The 22,080-nt window shown below is 40.3% G+C and overlaps 1 protein-coding gene across 3 annotated transcripts in view; it reads right to left on the reverse strand.

The window, feature by feature from the left end:
* Positions 1-22,080, reverse strand: part of CPED1 (cadherin like and PC-esterase domain containing 1) — a 266,420-nt gene that overhangs the window by 6,548 nt on the left and 237,792 nt on the right. For 2 of the 3 annotated variants that reach the window (XM_032401696.1, XM_032401698.1), the window contains 4 exons: positions 14,990-15,210; positions 14,632-14,733; positions 14,117-14,204; positions 9,907-10,053 (listed from right to left, as the gene is read on the reverse strand). In XM_032401696.1, coding sequence (XP_032257587.1) covers positions 9,907-10,053; positions 14,117-14,204; positions 14,632-14,733; positions 14,990-15,210 — 558 coding nt within the window. Of the gene's footprint in view, positions 1-6,714; positions 6,792-9,906; positions 10,054-14,116; positions 14,205-14,631; positions 14,734-14,989; positions 15,211-22,080 lie in introns of those variants that run through there. The other variant, XM_032401697.1, reaches the window with a different exon arrangement.

Below are 22,080 nucleotides of genomic sequence, written 5' to 3' on the forward strand. Positions count from 1 at the left end.
ATGAGTTATTGATGACTTAATGATTTATTTTTTTCTACATAATATCCAACTTTCAGTCTTCAGAGTTCTCTGCCAGGAAACACATGGAGTAATTCAGACATGGTCCCTACCCTCAAGGGGGCTATATAAAGACACATGTCTAAGATACTTGAAGTAAGAACAAGAATGAAATGACTTCAAAGACATTGTCTGAGACTAACTCCCCAAGGTCAGGCACCATGTTGTTTCCGTGTAATGAATAGTTCCTTCGTACATTACTTAGTGTTAATTTATGGTGGGCATGATCATCTGCTCACAGAGCTATGATTTCTTTGAACTTATTTGTTAAATTCAGTATCCAGCATTGCTGCCAAGCTGCTATTTCCAAGTTTCAAAACATTACTTTATTTTACCTACTCTTATGGGCTCTAAAGTTAAGGAAAAGGACTTAGTTACAATTTTTAGGCTTGGAAATGTTATGCAAATGAAAGATGTTTGATACCTGTACAATAAAGAGCTAATTGCTTCTTTCCTTTGATCTCTTGTGTGGAAATGTGCCCATTTGGGTCCTTTCCAAAAACCAGAGGACCATTTGGGATTATTAAAATCCAACTAAAGTGTCAAGTGGAATGTGGCTTTGAAAGAGATGTTAGCAAGACAAATGTTAGGTTACCTCCGGGGCATAGTAGTAATAATAATAGTAAACAACAAAAGTGAGCTATTGGAAAACATCAGTGAAAGAGTTAGGCCTTGAACTGAAGACAAGACTCTAGATGTTTCTGCATGGTGATCATCTCAAATAGAGACAAATTCTAACGGTTTGATGCTGTCAAATGCTTCCTTAAATTTGGGTGCATATGACTCAAACACTGAGAAAGAGACATGTCTATCCAGAGGGATAAGAAACGATTCCATACAATTAAACGATACATACATAATGTGATTTGGCAAATGTTTACATTACTCCACACACAAATGTTCAATGACAAATCTTTTGACACTGTAAAATAATCCAAAGTAACTCTTTGTCTTTAGCTTTGTGTGTGTGTGTTGCTGTTTATTTTCTTTTTATGCGTTTACCTGTCAAATTATACTTAAAATTAGGAAACAAGAGTGAAGGACAATTGGTCTTCATGAAGTGTGATAACCTGGTTAGATCAACATCGTTCTCTAATCACAAGTGTAAGTGTAATAAAAATTATTTTTCTCATGGCAGTGTCCACATTTAGATTAAGTTACATGTAGGAATAGACTTTCAAGTAAAGATTACAGTGTTTCAGAACAATAACATAGTTTTAATATATTAACTATAGAAACTTAGAAAGGAGTAATTTTGGTGCTGGAATCAAGTGCCGTCATGATAACATAGAATATGTAGATGATCACATTTTTCTGTGAGTCAGTGCAACAAGAATTAAAATTCTGTGCTTAGGCATGAAGAAGTAACTTTGACCTTTTCCTAGGTTTCTTATATGCTAAGAGACCTCCCAGTTTATGATTGTAGATCTTTCCACGTCTCCGTGTAATTAAAGACTTGGGCACACAGGCATTATACAGAAGGCATGCAAATGCCTACAATTCGACTTGACTGTCTTTGTCCTCTGGCTATTGTAGGACTAGCCAAAGGGAGGAAAAACAGTCATAAATTACACAATAAAACTCACATTGCAACTTTTACTTTTAAATGCATATAACTTTAACACTCAAAATTGATTTCACATAAATCTTAATCAGAATGAGTATATTACCATGTCAATTAACTGCTGCATCTAAAATAACTTTGAACTTTCAAAAAGTCAGTACAAAAAGGGAAAGCTTGGTGAATTGGAAAAGTGTCAGGCGTATTAGAAGCAAATACCTTTCCTAAAACTGATCTTAACCTGAATAACACCCAAGGAACTTCTGATGTGGTTCCAGATCCACAGAACAAAATAGAAAACAATTTTCAGTGGTGCAAGTGTTCCAAAATCTTTCTAGACTGGATTAAGGGGGATGTTCTGATTATAAACGTGTTTCACAGACATGGATGGGCTAGGAAGAGGAATGAGGGTAATGGCTTTCTTTCTAAGGTTGGAAAACCTGACATTGACCAAAATGTGCTAGTGTGGTCTTTTAAGATAAATATATATGATTGAAGTACTTTTTATTTGGTATAGTCATTCTGCAGACATGACATTCAATCCAAGATCCAGTCACCAAATTTACAACCAGCTGAAAAAGTAGCCCAAGAATTCACAGAAATGGAATAAAAATAAAGCAACAAACAATAGTTAGAAGCCAGTCCTTATAATTCATAGTTCCATTTCAGGAAATTTTGCAATTTTTACAGATAATAATGATTTTTTTCATCTATCCCCCACCCCAATATTTAATCATGGCCACATGAAATAAGCTATGTTTTGATTGAAGGGAGTCCAGCTTCTGAATGGGTCAAAGATGCTGAGGATTAGAAAGCAAAACTAAAGTTTTCTTTAGGAACGAGGAATTGTTTTTTGCTTTTGGTGTTTCCAGATTTGCAATGTCTTGGTCTCTTCCCCTACCTCCACATCTCCAAGCCTTCTTATTCTGACAGCTGAGCCTTTTTTAACCCCTGCCCCTTAGACAGACCTCAGTTTCCAGCTCTGGGAACAAATTCTGCTCTGAAGTGGGGAAATTGATTATAAGGAGCTATAGACCAGTAGTTTACCATTTCCACTGAAATTGTGGTTCTATCTTGTACTCCTCTGCAGTTCTCCAGAGACTCAGTCACGTTTTTAAACTCCGTTTTCAAAGTGGCTGGATATTCATGTCACTGAATTCTTGATATTATTTGAATGATCTTCATTAGTCCAGTGGCTTACAAGCTAAGTTCCCACCCTGATCTATTTCCATGTACATTTTGGGTCTTGGAATCTATTTTGACCTTCATTCACAGGTATCTGTTTCCATCTATTTCTCTGGAACTTAGTTTTATTTAAGCATATGACACTAAAATGTCACTTAGAAACAATTTGTGTGGACTGACATTCCATCTGCTGGTTTCACTGTAGGAATTCGATCAGCGCTAGGGGGGCCTTTGAAAGGAGCGCCTCCATCGGACCACTCAGGTCTTGTCAGAAGAGCCTTCTAGCCACTTGTCTGAGGTGGTGCAGGCCCGTCTGCCGGTCTGCTGGTATTCCAGAGGGTCTGGGGAGAAGTTTAGGGGCTCCGCCCTTCAGGTGCCAACTTTCCCTTTCATTTTTCTGATGTCAGCCTCTAGATTAATTTCTTCTTTTCTGTACCTGTCTTTCTGAGTCCATCTCTGATGTTCAATTTTTAAAGACATCGTATATATGGATGTGGGCTGCATGTGGTGGGGTGGGGGGTCCACCAATTTTGCATACAGACTTTCTGACCTGTGTCTCAGCCTGCCTTCTTCTGCACCTACCTCCTTCAGGCCTGGGCCGTTTGGACGATCTGTGGGCAAGTGTGCTTCACCTCTAATTGGTAATTCTCCTCTCTCTCATTTTACATTGTAACTTCCTTTGTAGGCTAAGTTAAACTTCTTAGAATGAATTCGGAGTTCTTGTCTGTTATGAGTTATTTCTTATTCTGTCTTTTTTTTTTTTTTTAGTGGGGAGCGGTGGTGAATAGCTTCATGTCTTTAAAGTCTTTTGGTGGAGTTTCAAGTGGAAGAGAAGATAAATGCTTGTGGTCATTCTGCCACATTTAATCTTACTCCCTGCATGATTTTTGACCTTATCCTCTATGCTAGTTTTTCCAAAGTGTGTTTAGTGAGGTGTTAATAGTTGTTATTAAAAAAAGGAAAGTGGTTCTGTGGTCAAAAATGTTTGGGGAAAACTGGGTCAAACGAAGCTAAATAGTTTCTTTGCTGTAAGGGCTTTTTGGATCATTGAAAATACTAATATTATTTGAGAATCTTAACAGTAGAGGAGTATACAGAATTTCCCAAACCACAGATCCTGTTGGGGCGCCTGGGTGGCTCAGTTGGTTAAGCGACTGCCTTCGGCTCAGGTCACGATCCTGGAGTCCCGGGATCGAGTCCCGCATCGGGCTCCCTGCTCGGCAGGGAGTCTGCTTCTCCCTCTGACCCTCCCCCCTCTCATGCTCTCTGTATCTCATTCTCTCTCTCAAATAAATAAATAAAATCTTTAAAAAAAAAAAAAAAAAAGAATTTCCCAAACCACAGATCCTGTTTTCACCAGGCTAGAACACCAAAACATGAAGTAGGGAATGCTAATCAAGACAGTTCAGAGTCCATCCTAGCTTGACCCTTAAGCCTTGGTAGTAAACCCCCCGAAATGAGGGTTTATTGCAAAAAACATGAGATACTTATGGATTGACATCTCTTCCTGAGGCACACTGACGTCCTAGGTGCTGGAACTGCAGAGGCTGGCGTGCGCAGCTGCCTCTTGGGGTCCTCATACTAGTTAGCATGGAGTGACTGACACTCTGTTCATCTTTCATTCAATTATCCTTCTTAAGAGAGAGACCCTGATATGGTTGGTGTTACCACTATTCAACAAAAGATGCTCCCTTTGGAACAGGATCTTGTACCAAACCATCTCAGAAAAGGCTGGGCTTCCTTGGGGCTCATGAATTCATTCTCAGCAGGCACTGATTTGTAATCTAATCATCTGGCAGAAAAAGTTAGAATTCTTGCAGACAGTGGACTGAGCATTAATTATTTTTTGCACAGAAAAAACTGTCTAGGATCACTTTCCCCCCAAAGTGGTTTAAGAGTGGTAGGCAGTGAAAGTTCCTGTGACTTCTCTTTAGTGATAAGGCCATTGAGACATTTTAAATGACAACATTGGATTGGAACCATAGAAACATCCTGGTGGGAACATGAATTCGAGTAATTGAAAGTGAAGCTTCCAAGATGAAAATATTGCAGAAGTCTAGGGCAAGTAAATGCTAGAGAAGAAGAAACCTGCAGCCAACCTCATTCATTTACCTGCACCCTACCAACTATTTACAGTGTCCTTGACCTGATCCTCCTCCACATGATCAAGGACCTTCCTCTTATGCCCTCCTGTTTTCCTTATGTATCCCTTAGTATTGATTATTCCCTTTCTGCCGATAAACACGAAAAGTAGTTCCTCCTATAAACTGCTCCTAGACCACTTTCTTTTCTAAATCCAGTATCTTTCCGTTATTCTTATTTTCACTTGTTGAAAGGCTTTACCAACCTCCTTTTCTCATTTCTTACACCTTTCAATCTATTGTAGTTTAATTCATGCCCCCAATATTTTTACCGAAATTTATATGATCACCACACTCTACTAGAGTTTTCCTCTATCATTTTACTCTCTAAATTCAAATGCTCCTATTTCTGCAAACTTTGCTTAAATATTGATGTCTCTAAGAGCTCCTTCCTCAGCTCCTCTTACTCTACTCACTTTCTCTGGATGATCTACTTTCATTGTTGCAACTGTTGCCTGTTTTCTGATGACTTCCAACCTTTTATCTCCAGCCGCACCCTGCCCCCCCGAGCTTCAGACTTGTATAGCCACTGTCTGTGAGATATATCTCCACCTGGATGTCCTACAGGCATCTCAAACACAACATGTTCAAAACGGAATCATCTTTTCCCTGAGCCGGTACCTTCTCAGCCATTCTCTGACTCAATTGCTGGTTCAGCTCTAATCCATCACCCAAGTTAGGAGTCGTCTTTGATTCTTTCGACACCCCCATGCTTCAGATAAGATCTACAGATTTTACTTTTAAAATAGGGCTTGTATTTGTCTCCTTCTCCCTTATACTTGCAGTCTCTGTCCTGGTTTGGGCAAGCTTTTATCATCTCTCACCTGACTTCTGAAAATGTCTCCTGACTTCTCTCCCAGACTCAATCCTTTTCCCATCTTCCCCCCTCAATGTTATCAGACTTACTTATCGGAAACAAAGATGTGACCATCTCACTTCTCTATAAAATCTTTCGTTGGCTCTCCATGACCTATAGGATGAAGTCTAAGCTCTTACCATGATCTGGCCCTAGCCCACTTTCCCAGGCCCTGATTTTAATTGATGTTCTACAATATACAGAATTGCATGCTGGGGATATGTTGAGTTTGAGATACTCAAGGGAACCCTAAAAAATGTTCTCCTAGCTCCTTTTACAGTAGTTAGTACAGCGCTCATATAGACACTCAAATATTTGTTGAATTAAATTGCCATTACTAATTTATTAAAAATAGCCATGCTGATAAATTCTGGGATCTGCTATCTAAGCTATCTATATTTGGATCAGTTCCTTTTTCTCTGAAAGTCGTTACCTCAGTGTTTTAGATAGGTGAATTTGGGCTTTTTTCTTCATTGTGTTTATGACAAACTTTTTTTTTTTTAAGATTTTATTTATTCATTTGAGACATACAGAGAGAGAGAGAGAGAGAGAGAAAGCATGAGCAGGGAGAGAGGCAGAGGGAGAGGGAGAAGCATGCTCCTCACTGAGCCAGAGCCCGATGTGGGGCTCGATCCCAGGACCCCGGGATCATGACCTGAGCCGAAGGCAGACGCCCAACCATCTGAACCACCCAGGTGCCCCTATGACAAACTTTTAAAGTTTGAAGGAGAAAGGGAAAAACTTCAAGCCCATCACATAGAAGGAAAACTTTTCTAGGTCAGCTAAGCTTTTGTTTACATAATTAAAATTAAATAATAAAGAGTATAAGATGAAGATCTAACAATAATGGGAAATCATCTCTGACAAGGAATTGAAAATCCTTTCTTCTTTCCGTGGTGCCAGAATCAAAGGAAACCTGGTGTTATTAGAGCTGGGTAGTAATGCCAGAGGGATTTTTTTTTTCCTTTGGACTGAGTCAAAAGCTGTACACCTGCCAGAAAACAGAGATCTCATGTAAGGTTTATACAGCTGATTAGACTAATTAATAATCACGAAACAGCTGTGGATTTGCCCCTCCTGCAGCCAGGTCTGGGCCGATAATATTTTTGTATCCTTCCCAGGTTTTGGCTTGCTCATAGTAGATGTCTGCCACATAACTAAAGGCACTATCCAAAACCACTCTTGGGCAAAAGCTACCTGGATCCTGTTTGTTGTCCCGCATAAACATTGGGAAAACAAAATTCCATTTCTGCCCATGAAGAGAAACACCTGCTTTTCTAATCAGCAGGAACATTGTAGTCAAAACTGATGTACACCAGTTGGGAAATTGTTTATAGATTCATGGTGACAACATATTCTCTCTCTCGGTGACTTGACAGATGAAAGAGGTGCCCCCAAGACCTCTCATCTTACCTATGGCGACAAGAGCCCATTGAAGCAGGTTTGTTATGTCTATGATAGAATTCCCACCACAAATCAAAGAGGACACATCAAGATCTTACTGTAATGATTATAACAATCCTTCTCAGGTATGTGTGAATCTATTGTGGGAATGGTTTGATTGAACACCAGAAGATACAAGGCTCCCAACCTCAAATTCTTATGGTTCTCGCACAGCTGATTTCAATTCTTGCTATTACTCTATGACAAATCGCTTTGCCAGCTCATAAGATGAGCATAGAGGCAAAAAATGGTTATTATTAACAAATTTCTGCCCTTTAATATGTTTTGCATGAGACCAATAATCTACTTTTCCCTGGCTTGCTACATTAATCATCAAATCATCTTTTGCAAGGGCTTTTAGATTTTCTTGATTTTTTATAGTAAGCTCACAGTGATTTAAGATGTTGGGTGATAGTTTGGAAAGATTATAAAACATCAGGGTCAGCACTAGAAACTTCCTGAGGTACAAATAGTACATATTGTTCAAGACTTAAGTAACAATATGCCTAAGTGACGAACAGGTTAGAGACTTTGTGATGAAGAGAGCCAGTTGAGAAAGATGATCTTATCATTCTGTGGTGTAACTGGAAAGGCAAATGCTCCCAGAAGTATTTTAGCTCAAACAAGAAAACTTCAACATGGATAACACTGCTCCAGAACCAACTGAGATAATTTGGACAATACCTAGGTAGCTTGCCAAGTCAACACACGTTAGAAATAGGGCTTAAAAAGCAATTTATACACGATCATTGCACATAATTAAAAAGTCAAATAAGTGACATCTTAAATCATTGTTATGCAAATTAATGATAATTTTTTTAGTAATATTTAGAAGTCAATATTCTAGTTCTGGTGGTTCAAAGAGTCTTTGTTGTTCTCAAATTCCATGACCATTAGTGTCACTGGTTAATGCTGCGGCAGGAGATACATGTAATGCAATTGTGTGGGAAGGGTATCTTCTGTTTTTAATTGGAGCCATGCTGGAAATCCTTTGGTAGACTTCTCCTTTTTAGGCTTCCAGAGGGACTAAAGATGAAAAAGAAAAACAGATCCCCTCCCCAAAAATACTAATTGAAGACACATTATATAAAAATAAGTAAATAAACAAACCTTTTCTAAAAGAGGCAAAAACCCGATCTGTATGTTGTCTTTCAAAGTCCCCATTCTATGTGGGTTTTGGCAACCTCCGATCAGTTTTCTCAGCCAACTCTGATACTGGGCTGGCTCAGCGGCAAGATTATTTCTTCCTCTTCCAGACTACCTGCTCTTGTGTTCCTAAATCTTGACTTTTTGCAAATCGGATAGGAACTTAAAGGGTGTTCTATTTTTTTGTGGAAGAAAGAAATAGACACACAGTTTCCTACAGTGTAGAAGCTCTCTGCAACAGCACGGCCAAGCTTCAAGTTAGTAGATCAAAACTGAAAATGCCCTGCTCTCCCCGGTGGGTGCAGGCTCTCACTTCCCTGAGATGCAGATGCATTTGTCATATACAATTACATATAAAAAATATAACATAGAGTATTTAGAAGAACCAATACAGTGTCAATAACTTTTGGGTAGCCATAAAAACCTGGGGACCAAAATGGATTCTGACCGTCATTTTAGGGCTGAAAAACAGGCTCCAAGAATCCTTTAGTTGTCATTTCCCTAGTCAACCCAATGACTGCCTTCTGGTTTACAAGGGGGAGGGGTGCATTTGAGAAAGAAGGAGTGAACCCGTATCTGACAGAATGATCAAATGAGACATTTTCCATTGCAGTTTCAGCAGAATTTTCTGAGCTCTAGAGCAAACAACAGGAGCCAAGTAACCTCATATATCAAAAGCAATGTCTGAACAATGTATGCAAAACTTGAAAAAGTGTGGACAAAATCCAGCTTGCAAACCTTTGTCTCATTAAAAGAGTAGGAGAATGAAGATGAAGGGAGAGAGAGAATTTCAATCTGAGAAGTTGTCCAAAGGCTTGGTGGTCTTCCTCCCTCATAGAGAGTGGCTTCTTCACCCTTGCTTCAAGCCAAGTGGAGGGGCCTTCAAGAGACCAACTTTGAGAGGTGGACATGTGTCCTTTGGGGTTTGTGGAGCATTAGAATTGGTATGAGACACGGTGGCTATAGATCAGCTTTAAGGTGGCTGGGGGAAGGATAAAATTATTTTCTGCTATCAGCTTATCAGCTTAGCCTATTATATTACTGACTACAGATAAAATCATTTTAACCACGGGGCGTTGGGGGCTACTCAAAACACAGGTCCACCTGTTTAATGCATTGGATAAACCATGGAGGAAGGTCATTCATGAGTTTAGCACATTAAATTGTCTTGATTTTCAAGCTCCACCAAAGACTTGCTACCTTCTTTGGCCACAATTTCCGACGGGAGGGTTCAGAGTCTATTAGATAAGGCAAGTGTTCTCCAGGTTTCCATCCTTTTGGCCAGTGATCCTAGTTTTTAAGTGTCTACATAAAAACTAATTCTTTTTTAACTTCTTATTTTTTAGAGCCTCCAGTTGTGATTGCTGCATGTTTTGGCTGAGTGACGTTGAATACCTCATTTAATCTCCTCCTCACATAGTTTTTTAAAACAAAATAACACTGACAATGAAATTAAAGATATAATGAGAAATTTAAAAAATCAAAAGCTACAATAAATAAAGAGCCAGCATAAATACCTCATGAAAATGGCATCCACATGTGCCCTGCAAAAACTCCTTGTATCGCCCCATTGTTATAGTAAATGTGTCAACCACTTCATAGCCATAGGTTTTTGCAGCATCCAGAATAATCACATTTTCTTTCCATAAGTTCTGAACTTCACTCTGTATTGCAACGGAGAAGAATGGGAATATTTTTTTATTTAAATTCAATTAGAATGAGAATTTTTATTAAGAGGATTGTTTTATGATTTAATAACTCAGATAGAAATCATGTGAATATCATCGTTTTTACAGATTGGTCCCACTGCAAGAAAAATAATTTCACATGCATTTCTTAAAGATGTGTTATCAGTTTTTTACTCAAAATATAAATACAAACATTTATGTATGTATAAAATGGCAACACATAAATATCTAGAATGACACACAGTTTGGAACTCTTCCTTCTATGAAAAGTAATTAGGTTTATTTCCCACAAAGGTTCATTGAAATATTTAAAATTCTCACTTTAAAAGTCAAAATTTGAACACCACAAAGGCTATCTCCATCTATTTAGATTCTTAATCATTTAGTCATTTGAATATTAATTAGTATCTGTTCTGTGCTTAGCTCTGTGCTAAGGGACAATACAAGGATAAATAAATCATGGCCCCTGCTCCTAAGACATTGCATTCCAATAGGAGGAACAGATTTGTAAACATTTACTAAGACCTTTATTGGATATAAATATCCTAGACTCTGGGCTAGTAGGGAAGAGGGAATAGCTGAGTGGGGCAAGGGGATAGCTAGACAGTGAGGCTTCAGGAAGGGGTTCCAGAGCAGAGTGAGGTTTGCCTGTTGGATGGCGGTGGGGCAACAGAGAAGGGGAATGTGCTTCAGGGAACAGCAGAAGTGACTGAAAGCTCCAGCTGCTGCTTCTCAGGATCATATTCTTCCCTCCCTCCCCAATCATGTCCAAAGCAATGATGGTGCTTGGCAGAAAGTCTAATTCAGGCCCACTGTTGAGAGGAGGGACCCCTCCGCTAACTATTCCAGCTCTGGGATTTCTCATCAGCTTGACTAGTACTTTCTCAGACTTTCCCAGACTGAGCTGTAGTCTGAGACTCTTCCTACCTCATCCATCCTTCTTCCACTCCTTTCACATCAGACAGTTATAGCCAACCACAGTGCCCAATAGTGCCCAATATATAGTAGACACTCCAAAAATATTTGGTGCAAGATTGAGTGATATGCATTAGGTGCTGGGGCCTGAAACTCTTCCTGCCTCCTCAGCACCCTTCCCTTTATTCTTTCCAGACATTCTCCTTAATAAATCCCCTTCCTCTGCTAATTCTGTCTATTGTAGGTTTCTTGGAGAACCCAAACTCACAGAGGAAGGGACCTGCTCTTGCCTTTTCTAAAGGATAAAAATGCTTCTCATTTTTCAGTTGAAAAAGCAAATCATGGGGACGCTTGGGTGGCTCAGTCGGTTAAGCGTCTGCCTTCGGCTCAGGTCATGATCCCAGGGTCCTGGGATCGAGTCCCACATCAGGCTCCTTGCTCAATGGGGAGCCTGCTTCTCCCTCTCCCTCTAGTCTCTCTGCTTGTGCTCTCTCTCTCTGTGTCAAATAAATAAATAAAATCTTTAAAAAAAAAAAAAAGAAAAAGCAAATCACTTGCTTTTGTTGATCCAACTGCAAGGTAAAAGAAGCAGTACAAATATGTCTAATTTTCTGTCTTCTCCACTGTGTTAGCATACCTATCTTTAGGTGACATCTAAAGAAGAGTGTTCCCCCCAAAATAAAAGCAGTGAATAGAAAAATTCCTAAAGAAGAAATCTAGAGGAAAGGAACGTATGTGAATTTGGTTTATGCCATCATGTGAACAATGATGTTCAATATTGTTTGTAGACTTCTTGTCCAGTTACAAGTATTTTCTCAACTTTAATATGTCTAGCTATGAAAGGTATATGGAACCTTACAGTAAGCAGTTTCTAAAGAGAGTTTTCTAGAGAAAGGTGGGTTCTCTGGAAAGCAGATTCCTGAGATGGGAATTTGCCTGCAGGAGGCTGACGGGAGAGTGTTTTGGGGATCAACACCTGTAAGGAAGTGATGTAGTTCTAAGAGAGGCTTTTGTGGATCCCCCGGGAGTTCTAGAGCTGGCCTGGTCCCTCCAAGATGGCTCAAATTAGGGAAAGGGGGCTGAATCTTGGTACTCCTACACTGGCAAGTCGGGCCTGGGCAGCAAAAGGCAATTCCTGGCAAGAGTCAGGTGGGAGTCCTTACTGGGCCATACTTCCAGTGGCCCAGGTGAATGAATGTCTCAGTCTTGAAGGGGGGATCTGGGAGGAGCCAAATCATATGAAGTATCACTCACTCATTCTCGCGTGAGATATTTTTTGAGATTCTACTACGTGCTGAGAATTGTGTTTTGCATTGGGGGTACCAGAGTGAGCAATGTAGCCCTCCCTCCTGTCCTTGCTCTCACAGAAATTAGTCTAGCAGGGGAGACAGACAACCAAGGATTGTATCTGTTGAGAGACATAAACAAAGACACACGGCCCTAGTATAGGAGCTCCTGGCAGGAGTAGCCAATGGAGTTTAGTGTGTCAATTAAGTCTGCCCAGTGGTAAACTAACACTGGAAGGGTAATTAGAAGTTGTTCAGGTGAAGAGGTGGTGGGAGAGTGGACTCCACGAAGAGGGAACAGTGATTTCCAAGATCTGGATGTGACTGAGAGCCTGGCGTGCTTGAGAAACTGAAACTTGCCCAGTAGGACTGAGCTCAGTAGTGGTGCATGCATGCATGTGTGCATCTGTGCATATGCACGGGTAGCAAGTCTACAGAGAACAGTAGAGGCAAGCTCTTGAATGGCCGTGCAAGAGTATGACTGAGTCCAGCCTTAGTTTCTGCCTCCACTTGCTATTATGCCTTTCTCTTTTGTTCTATTCTTTTCCCTCCACTTCTCCCCTCCTTTTGTCTTCTTTCCATATGAGAAGACTGATGAGGATCATTAAAGCTATGGTGGGAGGCATACTATTCAACACAGGATCTGGTGCATAAAAGTGCTGTAGAAATGTTTGCTATCTGCTGACATGAATTGATTTTGAGTTTGGAACCTAAATATAAGTAGGGGTCCAGTTCCTGCAAGGGGTAAAGTGGGGGCTCAAAGCAGAGTCCTCCAGAAGGAACTATAACCTTGACTGTAGACTTCAAATAACAGTCAAGGAGAGTCAACTCAAAACCATTATCAAAAGAACTCTCGTCTAATCCCCAACAGCCTCCAACACTTCAGCTACCCCAGATGCTAAATACCTCAACTCATCTTAAGTGACTTTCCCCTCCCCACACTCCCTCTAAGAGGCTGAATTTGGAGACTTGACTTGGGCCACATTCTACCAGTTCTCCTGATTTTGCATCAGAGATCTGGCACCGAGGCGGGCAAAGTTTTGAGAAGGCAGAGGGGATCGTGTCATCTGTTCCAGGGAAAGCTAGGAGGGCTCAACATAACACACACACACACACACACACACACACAGAAATCTCACTCAATTTATACAGTAAATGGACAGCTTCCAGTCTCTCCCGGGGCTCCCTGGAGCAAGCACACAGAGTCCCGGTGGCCCGTGAACTCTCCTTACTCGAACGAGAGCAGCTGGTTCTCTTACCCACAGAAGCTGCCTTCCTTTTCTTTTCTGAGACTTCTATTCAGTGCTGAGACCATTTTACTCTTTTCTGTAAGAACTGGTCGGAGGCCTCTCACTCCTCCCATTTCTGAATATCCAAGCAAAGGAAAAACTAATGATGCTACTTCAAAGACTTTTTTTTTTTTTAAAGCAATCAGCCAGAAATCATCTTCAAAAAAGCCACTCATTGATACCGACAAGTTCATTAGTGGTTTCAGCATAAGTCTTTAAAGGTGTATGAAATGTTAGTGGGGTAAGGGGATACTTAAAGATTAATCTTTCTCATCTACCCCTCAGTTCTTTACTTTTTCATAGCATGGTGTCTCCTTTCTTATAGCTCAAAGCATTATTCACAACGTGTTAATGGGATATGGTCGCCTTATTTCCAGGAATAAGTAAGTATAACTGATTTGAAATCCTAATCCTTAAGTACGTTATCTCCTTTGATTTTTATGAAGGTGGCTGAATCTTACATAGTGCCTTGTAGGTCCTTTCTCAGACATCAGCAAAGATCCTTATAGGAACCATAAAGTTCACGTAGCCTGGAGGGAATGCACCTACCTGTCTCAAGAAATGCAATCCATCCACTGGGAGATGAAATCCAATTCCCAAAGTTTTGATGATCACAAGGATATTGAGTAAATTTTCCCTGAGAAATAATCAGAATTCTGAGGTCATAAACTTTGATTACATCTCTTGGTGTTTGTGCTTACATAAACAAATACAATGGAATTCTTTTAGGATGTGATAATTGGCATATAAGACCAAATTCTCATTTTATAGATTTGGTATATTTTAGGGTTTTGGTTTTTCTTTTTTTTTTTTTTTTTTAGACAGAGTTTTATGTGTCAGTGGGCGTGTTTTTACCTGTAGGAAATATAAATGTGGATACCGAAGAGCTCTCTTGTGATTGGATACAAAAAGTATTTTGAAACATTTTAAACTGGACTTCAAGTATGTAGTTCTAAATTACAAGCTGCTTTTCCCATAAAATCTTGATAAAATTGAGTCACCTCAAAGGTGACTTTTCTTTTTCACTTCGAATACTAATGACAATTCTTGTTGCAGAAACTTACCTCTTCAAAACCTTGTGAATAATCTGTAGGTGATTGGAATTGAGCCACTGAACACCACCGACGACCAATACCGTCCGGCCCGTGTTCTCCAGGGGACGGGATCTGAAATCCAGAAAGGAAAACAACACATGTTGCCTTGAAACAGATGCTCAACCTTTTCTCAGCAGTGCCTCACATTTCACTGAACCATAGCTAGTATCCTGATCACCGGACCTCCTTGTCGTTTCCAACTCGTTTTCAGCCATATTACTTGGGATTTAAGCTTTTCAGCACATTTGATGTACAGGGAGCAATTATGGCCCCCGGTAAAATGTCAGTCCATTGTGGCATTACGCCATCCATAATAGTTCCACTGTACCTTTGCAAGAGATGTTCGAGTGCTTTCTCAAACGTTGGTCTCAAGGAAGGGCTTATCCAGAACTGAGGATAATAGGAATAACTGATCAAAGTCTTCCCACCGTTGATGTTGTGATAGAATTTCGTGCTGTGCACCTTCTGCCATTCCTGCAGGGTTTCATTTAGTCTTTCGATCAGATAGTACATTATTCCTCGGTTGGTTGAGTCTCCAATGAAAAGAATCTATGAGGTAAAGAAAAATATTTGCTTTCAAATCTGATGTTTACATGGTGTGAGAGACAATACAAAGTAAGTCATTTGTTGAATACTCCTAAAGGCACAAGGCTAATTCCTTGAAGGAAAGCCCTTTCAGCTGTTAGAAATGACATTCATCATATCCTCCCCCAAACCTGTTCATTTTCCTCTCTTCCATATTCCTCACAATGCTATCAGCCTCTGACCTGCTCACTCATGTTTAAATCTTCTTGCTTTCTGCTCTCTTGTTTCTCCACCTCCCTTAGGCACTTTGCTTTCCCATCTAACGAGCTTAACAGATTTTATGGATTCAGGCATGAGGTATTTTAGTGCTGTAAGAATACTTAGAGATTTTTCCAACCTCTTCATTTCATAGATAAGAAAACTGGGAATCCACTGAGGTTAGACAGCTCAGTAGAAGTCACGCCACTGTTTGAGAAAAGAGCCACAGAACTGGAGCCTGAGTCTCTGAAGAGCCATCTGTGTCCCAGGGAGCGAACCCCAGCCCCATTGGCCCTGGAAGACTCCTACTTACCCGCTCCTCCATACCCCCCCCCCCACCGCGTGAAGCAGCTCTGCTTCAGGCTCCTATCACCCCAAAGCTGTGGGAATGGCTGCCCTCGAAGTCAGGCTATACGCACAGCACTACTGGGAGAAATTTCCCAATGCCTACTTCGGATCCTCTCACTTTCATGCTCAAAAACCTTACTGGCTGTCCATTTTCTACAGAATCAAGCCCACGTGACTTACGTTCAGCCAACATTTGCAGAAATTTTATTGCATCTCAGACTCTGCTAGGTGGAGATTTCACACGGGGTACCCCTTTTTAATCATAATGGTGAGGTTTGAGTCATTATTTCCATTTCACAGACGAAGAATTTGAAGCTCAAGGAGATTGAGGTCATAAATCTAGTAAATGGGGAACACAGGACTCGAACCTAGGCCCTTTGACTCCAAGTGCAGGGTCAATGGTCCCGTCTTCTCAATGCTTCCGCTCGTGTAAGCAGGTCAGATTCCTACTTTTTCGCTGAACATGATTTGCACTCTCCCACAACATCTGTTTCCCCTTGTGCTAATCCGCCTGCCTAGCAAGCTCTTCCCTCTACAACCCCACCTGTGTAAACGCTACACAACCTCCAGACCCCAAAGAAACAACCGCCTGTCCCAGTGGGTCTTGTCCAATACCCCAGCTTGTCCAATGACCTTCTCTGTCCTCTGTGATTTCATTACATTTTTAATTTCCATTACAGATTTTATCAAAGACTACATGACATTATAGCTATTTGTGTCTGTGTCTTTTTTCTCCTATCACATCAAGAAATATTTGAGGTCAGAGTCAGGGTTAATTTCTAAATTTTAATTTTCCCCATACTACCATGCATACACTTTAAAAATATTTATTGAATTGAAAGTCAAAGGGACTTTTGTTAGAGACAATCCTTTTTAATGTCTTTGGACAGGTTTATTTCATTCTTCAGTTTTCTCTCTCTGTGTTGCGATTTCTCTTTCTGTTAGTCATGCACATATTTTTCTCTGATTTTAACAGCAGTCATTGCTGTCATTTCTCAGGACTACAGCATTTGTCCATACACAGCAAAGTGAGTGAGAATCTGCAAATTTCATTCTTCCATGGTAAATGTATTCAATAAACTGTGTGAAGAAATCCCCAAAGCATCTCTGATTTGCCCTCAGATCGAACACCCAAAGCATTGTCAAGCTAAACTGAAAAATTTAAGATGTCAAGGCCCCAGTCACTGATCCTCTCAGTCAAGTTCCATTTGTGGCAATAAAATTCCAGTATGATAAAATAATTTGTGAAATCACCTGAAATTCTTCTTACTGGATGTAGCCTGTATAACGATCTGTTTTTCTGGTCTAGATTTCTGATTTTTAAAAGGGAAATTTAAATCATCTGGAAAGCTCTTAATTTCAGATACTAGTAATTACCCAGCTCCATCTGTACTAGTTTGCTGGGGCTGCCATGACAAAGTACCACACACTGGGTGGCTTATGCAACAGAAATTCACTTTCTCATGATTCTGGAGGCCAGAAGTCCACGATCAAGGTATTTACATGGTTGATCTCTTCTGAGGGCCTTTCTCCTTGTCTTGTAGATGGTCATCTTCCCTCTGTGTCTTCACATGGTCTTTCCTCTGTGTGCGTCTGTGTCCTAATCTCCTGTTCTTGTGAGGACACCAGTCACACTGGATTAGAGCCCGCCCATAAGACCTGATTTCACCTTCATTACCTCTTTAAAGGCTCTACCTGCAAACACAGTCACATTCTGAGGTGTTGGGAGTTAGGACCTCAATGTATGAATTTGGCTGGGTGGGAACACATTTCAGCTCTTAACACCGGTAAAAGACCTTTAAGATCAGCTCTTAAACTAAAGTGTCACTACAGGTTTTCCGACGGGTTCTTTTCATTACAGTGTGGAGATGCAATCCCTCCTAGGGTATCTCCCGGCAGCCAGTAAGATCACTGGGGGTCTGTATTGTGGTCTGCAGGGAGAGATCCAGGGGTTTTGGAAAATCAAAGTAGCTGCATGTTACTGAGAGAAGAAATTTTGAGCTTTTGTTCTTTTCTGTGGGGTGATACAAAGATGCAGCCCACAGAAAATGTCAGAGGCAAAAAGAATTACATGTCAGAATTCTTAGGTACAGTAATTTATTAACCTAGACAGTCTTAGATAAAATAGGACTGCTCCAAAAGCTTCCTTCTCTTATGTGTAAAATGGGGGAATATAACAGCACCACCTTAGAGAACGTCAGTGAGATGTTCATACCTGTCTTGTTCCTGGTGCACGGTAAGCTCCCAATGTGAGCCAGCATGAAGGCACAGGAAAGTGTAGTGCTTGTGAAGGCATCCAGTGGGCCTTGCGGTGCATTGCTAGGCACTTTAAATTCATTAACTTGTTTAGAAGAAACATCAGAGAAGAAGGGGAATGTCTCAGTCACAGCACTTGCCCTGCGAACCCTGCTGCAGATTCCCAGCAGGATTCACAGGGCTGCTGGTGAAACTGGAGCTCTGGATGGAGAACCGGAAGAGAGATCGCCACCCTGAGCAAACCGACACTCTCAGAACCACCTCTCACCTCTCCATCCCTGACTAGTGACCAACAAGACCTGCGGGGATGGGAGAAGGAAGCCTCATCACCAACATGTGCAAGACAAGTGCTAAACTGCAAATAACTAGGTAGCATTTTTCAAGTCTAGCGGACACGACTCTGGGAAGAATATTTCCTAGAGAATTGTTTTCTCCCGATGCCTTTCTATTCATGAAAGAGAGAGATGATAAATTGTAACTAAAATGAAAATGCAGTTGTGATTTTAAGATGGCCTGTTCTGTAGGGGAGCAGTTTTTGTAAGAGGCTGATGGATATTCTTAACTAAAAGAGTTCTAACTTCAAAAGGTCAGTTCTCTTAAGTGCACATACACAATTTAAAAGTAACATCAGGAAATAGAGTGGGTCCCCCCCCCTAGTTACATGGCTAATAGTTGAACTTCATATCTTTTAGATCATTCAATTTGGGGAATTTTCAAAAACGACATTTGTAGATTATTTGTTTTAAAGGTCAACTTTAAAAGGCCTAAATTTCCATAACAAATATCCATAACTGGCCATAGAATTTGTAAATAATTCTTCTCTCCCGTGGATATTATTGCCCTACACTAGTATGGCACAGGCAATTAACGAAAAAAAAATTGTGAGCATTAAGTACAAATAACCAGTAAGCAATTATAAAAATAACCAATGTCAGCAATAAAACATCAAAATAACTAGTTATTCCCCCTACCAAAATAGCAAAGATTTTGAAAGCCCCTACAGTCTTATGAGCTCAGGGAAATGAACCCTCTCACTTACGACTGTGTGAGCGCCACTATGGCGAGGTTTTATCTTCTTTCTTTTCAACTGTTGAATCCCAAGTTCCAGAATAGTGCCTGGCATAAGAGTTGGTTCTCATGTGTTAAATGGATGAATGGAAAGTTTGCTGTCGTGTGTAAATTGGCAGGTTTTAAGGAACTCCACTTCTAGGGAATATTTAAAGATGTCTATTACAATATATTTTAAAAGCAAAATACATTGGAAGCAGTACAAGTGTCTACCAGATTCCTTATATTAAGGTATAATCATCCACTTGAATTTTTTTCATCTTTTAACAATGATAACATAATATGGATACACTGTGATGGGGAAGATTTCAGTTAGCTTTTATAAAAAGCTCATTGCAATCAGAATATAAGTAACGATGGCACGTTTGTGAAAGTAAAGCGTGTGGATGTGTAGAAGTGGTCGTGGAAAGTTACCCGTGGTTATTTTGAAGGGGAGGATATGACAGTTTATTCTCTTTCCCAAAATGAACATATATCGGCTTTTTACGACAATAATCAAAAACCCCGCAAAAGCAGCTGCAGTGATAGCAGTAACAGTAAGTCCGTTTTGTTTAAAAATGCTTTGAAAATTCACATTAAAAATAATCAGCTTAAACAAATTTTATTTCAACTTTTGTGAAACAATGGCTTAAGGGTCGGTTCAATTAAGCCCATCACGGGAATCATGTGACTCCTATTTCGGATCACAGTGCAACTTTATTCCAAAGACTGAATGGCATTTTCCCATGCAGCATCTTCTCTGGTCCTTCGGTGCAAGAGGGGAGCCTGCCTCCATCCAGGTGGGCCCTGGAGAGTAGCAGGAGCTTCTGTGCCTGGTTGTGTCTTGGGAGGCTGGACCTCAGCTCATCAGTGGGAGACAGAGATGTGGTTAGGGGACTTTTGTATCTGTTCTATTCCCGAGACTCGGCAGGCAGTATGTCACTGAGAAGTTCACAGTGGCTGGCGTATTTCCTACTCTTTTTCACACTGCCATGGACCAGAGGACCTAGAAGCATATCATGTTCCTAGGCTCTATTAAAGCTTGGGGCTTATTAAAAAGTCACCTTATTAAAAGCACATGAAATGGTTTAATTATCTTTGTTTTCATTTCTTAATATTATATGGTCCCTGTATTAGATGGGGTAGGCTATGTGCTGTAACAAATAGAGCTCCGAGAAGTATTATGGCCTACACGCAATGGAAGTTTATTTCTCCCTTGGGAAAACAGTCCAAGCGGTTCCAGGCAGGTGTGTGTGTGGAGTGGGGGCAGGGTCCCTGGATGGTTAGAGAGTACCTGCTTCAATGATGGTTTCGAAGAGCTTTGCAGGCATTGATATTCAGCTGAGGGAAGGAGTAAGGAGCTGCCAGGTTGTCTGTGGGCCCACCTTGGCAGCGGGGCACATCCCTGCTGCTCACACATTCCACTGGTTAGAACTCCGTCATAGGGCAGCAACTAATTTCAAGCGAGACTGAGAAATGTAGTCAAGCTACATTTGCCAGGAAGAGGAAGAAATGGGTCTGATGAACACTTAGCTAGCCTTTACACATTCTCCTACATGCTGTCTTTCTGGGGAAAAAAACTAAAACCTAAATTCAGATTTTTCCACATGTGAATTAGTGAAAGTATGAAACAGCTAAATTTATAATCCACATGATGCATAAAAAGACTTCTTTGAAAAATCAGTCCCTGAGACAAATAATAGCAAGAAATATTGCTAGTATTAATATTAATATTAGTATAAGTATTAGTGAAAATGCAACCAAGATTGGGAATTTTTGACTGAAATATAAAAGTAAAATGATTTTCATTCCATTCGTCATGAACGAAGGGAACTAAGAATGGTGATACTTAAACATGCAAATATTGTACTTATTACCTCCTTTCTGCAGAGTCATCAAAAGTAATAAGGACCTAGGTAGCAAAGCAAGTTATAAAGAAATGAAAAGAGAAGCACTGGGGGCTATCTGGGTTGAATCAATATAAAGGCAGTAAAATATCTGGAGCTTGTTAGCTTCTCAGATTCTCCTGATCTGATGAGGCTAAAAAAGAATTGGGTATATGTAGAATTAATAGGCCAGGAAAAAACCCTTGATTTTCAATAATTTCCCTCCTTCCTCTCTTTCCTCTTGCATAGGTTCTATCTTCAGTATTCACGGAAATAGGGATATTTCTTCAGAATGAACAAAATGCATGTAGATGCCAAGACAGGACTCAGTCCAGCTTACAGGAACCCACTGAAACCTTCCAGGAGGGGAAATTATATAGGCATGCCATAGAAGCTACTTGTCCATTAATCTAGGCAATGCCGGCTTACTGGAGTACTCTCTCGTAGGTAAATAAGGAAATGACTGTGAGGTAAAGGGGCATTTTACTCATTACCTCTAGTCCAGGGCCAACCTTAGCCCATCTATTTAGAAAGCTCCACAGTGATTCTGATGAGCCCTGTGATTGGGCACCGCTGTTCTCATAAGATAAATGCTCATTTCTAAACGAAGCAAGGGGTCATTCAGTCCTAACAGGAAGCTAAGACTGATCAGATGGCTAATGATGATTAGGGCATGATGAAAATCTAGCTCAGCAAAGCATCTCTCTGTGAAATATAATATGGTTACAATGAATGTTTTCCAATGATGCATTTTGATTAAATCAGCTATAGATAACCAACCAAATCGCTCTTTGGGATCAAGAACAAATGTAAACTGCCATTTAGGCAAATCACCTTCAAATACATGAAATTTGGCAAAAAGGGGAAACAAACAACTAAACTCTATCACCTAGATATAGATCTTCTAGCTGCATGGAACAAAATTATTTATCCATATTGCTATTCCATCTGGGCTGTGGGCGTTATGGATAAGCCATCCTTTCCTGGGGAGAGTGAGGTGATTTCCTTCCCTTTTATCTTTCCCTTTATATTGAAACTGACAAGCAACAATGAATTGTGTAACTCCAATAGAACTCACATATTAGAACATATTATTATA

The sequence above is a fragment of the Phoca vitulina genome, unplaced genomic scaffold (assembly GCF_004348235.1).
Source record: "Phoca vitulina isolate PV1807 unplaced genomic scaffold, GSC_HSeal_1.0 scaffold4, whole genome shotgun sequence".
In the NCBI taxonomy this organism is placed as follows: Eukaryota; Metazoa; Chordata; class Mammalia; order Carnivora; family Phocidae; genus Phoca; species Phoca vitulina.